At 48.1% G+C, this 6,160-nt stretch overlaps 1 protein-coding gene across 4 annotated transcripts in view; it reads right to left on the bottom strand.

The window, feature by feature from the left end:
* Positions 1-6: 6 nt before the first annotated feature.
* MAP2K4 (mitogen-activated protein kinase kinase 4) overlaps positions 7-6,160 on the bottom strand; it is a 38,292-nt gene continuing 32,138 nt past the window's right edge. For all 4 annotated transcript variants that reach the window (XM_018573409.1, XM_018573388.1, XM_018573395.1 and 1 more), the window contains 4 exons: positions 3,774-3,851; positions 2,990-3,138; positions 1,386-1,431; positions 7-137 (listed from right to left, as the gene is read on the bottom strand). In XM_018573409.1, coding sequence (XP_018428911.1) covers positions 24-137; positions 1,386-1,431; positions 2,990-3,138; positions 3,774-3,851 — 387 coding nt within the window. In that variant the 3' untranslated portion in view covers positions 7-23. The remainder of the gene's footprint in view (positions 138-1,385; positions 1,432-2,989; positions 3,139-3,773; positions 3,852-6,160) is intronic.

Raw genomic sequence — 6,160 nt, 5'->3', positions numbered from 1 at the left:
TAGCGTTTTGGGTGGAGGCGGGGTCAATCGATGTACATCGGGGAGCTGGGGGTGGTCGGCATCTGATCCAGGATTTTAATGACGTATCCGGCGACGTCTACGTTTCGCTCCTCGTACATCATGATGAATGAGTGTTTCTGCGGGAACAGAAAGGGTTAAACGTCTTCACACAGCCGTATGTCTGGACCCAAGGAAGGCAAAAGAGAAGCAGATTCATCTTCAGCTCTAAAACCTGTTCAGTTGTCTGCACCCCATCGGGGAGAACTCCCTTCATTTCCTGTTTTATAAATGCAACAGGAAGTCAGAAGAAATCCCCTCTAAGACAGTCGTCACCGGGAACATTGGAGCATCCCAAAACTAAATAGTCAATGCCAACCTCTCCCTAAAAAAATCAGGAGTCAACAGCCTGAAGCAGGGATGGGCAAACTCTGGCCCTTCAGCTGTGAACTACAAATCCCACCATCTCTGGGAGTCATGCCTGAAGCTGTAAGAATCTTGCAATGGGATTTGTAGTTCCACAAAAGTAGGAATGCACCGATACTAGTATCGATATCGGTGCAGATACCCAGTATTTGTGCGAGTACTCGCCCAAATGCTCCGATGCCTAGCCCGATAGTTCCTTTATCATGAAGCCAGGCAGCGCGTCATTACACGCTGCCCGGTTTCCCGATTGGCTGGGAAGCGACTCCCATCGCCACTTGTGACGAGAGAGCATGGAACCGACTTCTTGGCCAATCGGAAAGCCGGGCGCCGTGTAATGACGCAGCGCCCGGCATTCTGATTGGCCACAAAGCCGGCTTCATGCTTTCTCGCCACATAGTGACGAGAACTATGGGGCGGCTTTCTTGTTGATCGGGAAGCCGGGTGGCGAGTCATTACACGCCACCTGGCTTCCTGAATGGGACTTCCGGTACTCTGTAATTGGTACCGGCAACTACTGAAAAAATAATAATGGGTACTCGGTAACAAAATACCGGTATCGGTGCATACCTACACAACAGCTAAAGAGGCGGAGTCTGCCCACCTCTGGCCTTAAGGTTTCCCTCATGGCACATTTATTTTAAATGAGCAATGGCAGCTCCCTTAGCTTTATCCAGATTCCCTTTACATTTAAAAATGTGCAGAGTTGTCATCCCTCACAACCTATTCTTACAAAGCCCACCATGCACCCGCCTGTCCCAGGTCAGTGACTTGCAGGACAACAAAAACGGTTTCAATATTTGTATCCTGCAGATGAGGAAGAATTGCAGATCGAAGACATATCGAGAAATCCAACAGAACATCTCAGATCTCTCATCCCTACTAATCTGCCTGCAATGAAATTTATCGGGCCGGCTTAGTCTGTGTGCTTTCTGCACTGTGGAGCCGAGGAGGTGAACACTTACCAGAAGCTCTCTGTACTTTGGCCTCTTCGATTCGTCCTTTGTAAGGCTGCAGAAGAAAAAAAATATATATCTAGAAATGTCAGTTCAGGAACCGGTATATGGACCTTACCGCCATCTATAGTCATGTGAAACATTTTAAACGGACTACAATCTCGATACAAAGCAAACTAAACATGAGATTGTAGTCCATCCCGGGAGCGAGCTTGGAGCTGTGACTACTTTACAACACACACAGGGACCATGGGGAACACAAGTAGCCCCCCTCCAGAAGGAAGGACAGTGTCAGAGATGATTGGAGGATCTAAAGCCGAGTGATACACAAATAAGATACATTGCTGTTCATAAAGATACATGAATACATTTTTAAGATTTAACTCCTGAGTTAGTCACTTTAAGGCCTCATTCACACAATGCAAGAGCAAAATTGTATATTGCGTATATGCGTGCACTATTTGCAATCCCACAATGCATCATTCGTAATAGAAATGTTAATGAACTGTATACGCGCGCAAAACGCAGAAATAAGTTGCCCGGACGCATCTTGGTTCCATTCTGTTTTTGCGCATCTTTACGCTACGCAAATATACGGCTCCATACGCAGCTATGTGTATGGAGCTATTTATTGGCCTATGGTACTATACGCACGTATATGCACGGCAGTGCGAATGAGGCCTGAAAAGGTTTATGTCCGACACCTGATTAAGTCCGCAATATCTCGTGTGTCACTTTTAGGGAGATGTAGATGGTCCAGGAGAAATAAAATGTTCCCTTTCCATCTCTAGTACCTCAACAATAACGCCAATACACCAGCAGGGGGCAGCAATGCAGCGCTCAGTTTTCATGTCACGTTGCAGAAGCGCAATCCCCCCCAATAGGTGGCAGCAAATACACAGACACGGCCAGTAAGTCAGACCAAATGTCAGTGTGAAAAGACCAGAACCACTAGCATCCAACATCATCCTTAGCAGAGGAGAGGTCAATTATTCCACAGAAAGGATCAGAGAAGTGTAACGTTTATTACACCCAGATCTTATTTTCTCTGCTAGAGATTTAGTGACTATACACTTCCAAATAACCAAATCAGAATTCAGTTGCTTATAGTAGATATATACGAATATCTGGTAATTGGTGGCGCAGACATCCATAGATCTGTTAAAGCCAAACTCCATGCTTCTAAATCTACCCAAATCATAAACATTGCAGCATGCACAAACAAGGGAATCATTCACTCGAAAGAACAACGTCACCCCCCCCTCCCGTCACCCCCTCAGCCCATACTACATTTAAAAACTACACAAGTCCAGAGAAGGTTCATCATCGTTCAAGCATCATGCGGCTTTGACATAATGTAGGTCTCGGAACTAGAAGTCCCATCATGGATTGCCCCTGCAGGTGAGGACACCCAAATCAAGTGCAACACTGACTAAGTCACAGACTCTGCTCATTAGCCGGCTGGATGGAGGGTCAGCAGAGGGAAGCATTCCAGGCACGATATGATCAGCAGTAGGGTAGTAATGACATCACCCTCCATGCAGCCGGCCAATGACACTGAGCAGAAGGATCTGAAACGGAACAAAAAAACCAAAAAAAAAACAACTGCTCACCACAAGTTGACAAAGTTGATGAAGCTAGGGGAGAATTCGCGCTCTTCGGAGTTGCTCAGCTGCGGAGGGTCGCCCTTCACCACCTGCGTCAACTGATCGAACACGCTGTTCCATTTGGGGTACGGGAACCTCCCTGTCGCCAGCTCATACTGTGGAGGGGAAGATACAGTCAGAACCTTCATACGATTGAGCAGCATTGTGAAAAATGCAGGATTAGAAAATCAGCTGCCGCTGCCCGGAAACTGCAGAACAATGGTGCCCTGTGAACCCAATTCACCCCCCCACTCCCTGTTAACAATGTCACCCTACAGGTTTGAGGACACAAAGCAGCCCTAGTGCCTGCCAACTGTACTATTGCATGCGGTGGACCCAGAGGCAAAAAAAATCACCACCAAGGCCTGATTGAACAATGGCACCCGATGGACCAGAGCACATAAATCCCCATCACTGGGCCAGATGACCAAAATCAACCACCCTCACCCCCCCCCATCCCCTGCTAATAGAACAATGGCACCCTAAGGACCAGAGCACATAAATCCCCATCACTGGGCCAGATGACCAAAATCAACCACCCTCACCCCCCCCCATCCCCTGCTAATAGAACAATGGCACCCTAAGGACCAGAGAACATAAATCATCCATCATTGGACCCGAGGACCTTACTGATGAGCCATCGAGTGGGTCCTGTTTTTAGTGCACCCCCCAATCCACAGACTGTTATAAAACCTCAAATATGTACCTTGGGGCAGACAAACAGATCAGATTATTCACAAATATTTCTCACCAATGTGATTCCGAGACTCCACACATCCGAACGCACGTCGTACCCTTGTCTGGACGCGCTCGGGTCTATCCTCTCCGGCTGTGGAAGAAAAATGAGACAAGTGAGACTTCAAGGGTAAAACGTAGGAACAAAGAAGAGTGACGGCAGGAAGTTGGTCCGTTACGAGCGCGCCCTTCTCTCATTTTTCCTTTTGAACTTTTCTACTGCTAGTTTGAGGTCACGTCCCCGTGTTCTTGGCGTCACAATGACAATACTGCCCTCCTGTACCGTATCCACACCCTGCATGGATTTTAAAGTGTTCAGTCAAGTCTCTCCTTCCCTCCAGACTGTACATATGAAGCTCCTGCGGTCTCTCCTAATAGCGTTTTATCCCTCAGACCCATCACCATAATTTTTGCCCATCTTGGTCTGTCTTATCAATATCTTTTTGTAAGCGAGATCTCCAGGACTGGGCAGAGTATTCTAAATGAGGTCCAACTAAAGATCTACATAATAGAATCAAGATCTCCTTCCTCCTGCTGGGGATCCCTCTAGTGATAATAAAGATCTATATAGAGGAATCAGGACCTCCTTCCTCCTGCTGGTAATCCTATTGGTGATAATAAAGATCTATATAGGAGGGATCAGGACCTCCTTCCTCCTGCAGGAGATCCCTCTAGTGATAATAAAGATCTATATAGGAGGGATCAGGACCTCCTTCCTCCTGCTGGAGATCCCTCATAAGAGATGAGACTTCTTTTGCAACGGGTGATCCCTCTATTGATGGACCCCAGAATTCTGCTTTCCCTACTGACAGGTCACACTCATTGGCCTTTTTTGCAATAATCTGAAATTAGCTCCCTCAAATCTTTTTCCTTTTTTACTTCTGGCCAGCACTGTACCCCCAACATTGTATTCTCATTTTGCATTTAGAAATGTTGAACTGCAGTTTCCACTCCTTTGACCACGCTTCCAGCAAGGCCCAAACACGATGCCTGTAGCAAAGCCCTCCAGGAAGATCAACCCTACTGGACCCTTTGTGTCATCAGCATAAGACTTCCTTAGCCCACCAAACCTTCAGGTGAACCAGTCATAAATGGATTGAATGGACCAGGACCCAGTACAGAGCCGTGTGGTACACCACTAGTGACTGTCCCCAGTGAGCCCCATTGTACAACCACACCCCGATATCGATGCTTTGACTAATTTCATGTCCACTGAACGACCCAAGGGGTTCCGGCCCAGCTTGTGCGACGTTTTCATGGGGATTATGTAGAACTGTATCGGATGCTTTGATGAAAGATGGGCCTCAGCACCACCCGGGCCCAAAACAGTTCTGATCTAAGTCAAAAAAATGGGAAAGCAGATTTCATACTGCGCCCCTTCCACCTCAAGTGCAATGAGGAGGCGGATTGTGCTTTACACTGCTGACCACAATCTGCAATGAGAGAGCCGACGGGCGGATGTGGTCACAGTGCTGTCGCCACACTGACGTCGTCGTGGCAGAGACGGCACCGCCGCCGCTGACCTACTGATCTAGTTGTCTGGCTGTTATCTTAATCCTCTGGGTCCAGACACACTTCTCTGTGCGCTTATTCCAGATCAGTGACTCAAAAGTACTGAAGCCAACCACCATGATAGCCAGGCGATAAGCATTTTCAGATAAGAGCTCAGTGTCGGCCTTCATACTCTCCCTTTTAAAGCCCCCACTCCAGCCAATACCCTTTCCCTCTTCGACAGAGCAGGGAAGGGTTTGTCAGCTTTATATTACTCTGTGTCCCTGCTTGGGAGACTTCCTTTGACTTCCTGTTAGTACAGGAAGTGACCAGAAATATTTCCAATGGCAAAACTGATCATTTTTTGGCACTTGAGAACTTCCAGCTCTTGCCAGTGTCAGTTAGGAGTGGAGCACATGAAAGACCGTCTTACCCAGATGCCCAAATATGGCACAAGGATGGTGAAATGTTAACTATGAAGGGCCCATAACATCCTAGTATGGGTAGGCCGAGCGGCTGGGAAGCATTCCAGGCATTATTTGAGCAGCGGTAGTGTAGTAATGACATCACCCTCCATGCAGCCGGCCAATGACACGCTCAGAGCTTGGCTGGAGCCCAAAATGAACCACAGAATTCCTCCACGCTGCTTCCAATCCACCTGCCTGAGGAGGACAACACTACGAGTGGCAGTGCAACCAAACTATGCGTGCCGCAGGAGAAAATTATGACACCGCAGCCTGCTGCTTAAAGGGGCACTCCACCCAACCGTCTCCATCCCTTGGGGACTCCACTCCCGAGTTCTCAGGTGTGCACAGCTGCTGTTCCCCAGCTACACTATAGGAGGAGCGCCGCCCCCAGCTACACTATAGGAGGAGCGCCGCCCCCAGCTCCACTATCGGAGGAGCGACGCCC

This window comes from Nanorana parkeri, unplaced genomic scaffold (genome assembly GCF_000935625.1).
Source record: "Nanorana parkeri isolate BGI_ZX_2015 unplaced genomic scaffold, ASM93562v1 scaffold47, whole genome shotgun sequence".
NCBI classification, from domain to species: Eukaryota; Metazoa; Chordata; class Amphibia; order Anura; family Dicroglossidae; genus Nanorana; species Nanorana parkeri.
This window is presented reverse-complemented; position numbering and strand designations above follow the sequence as displayed.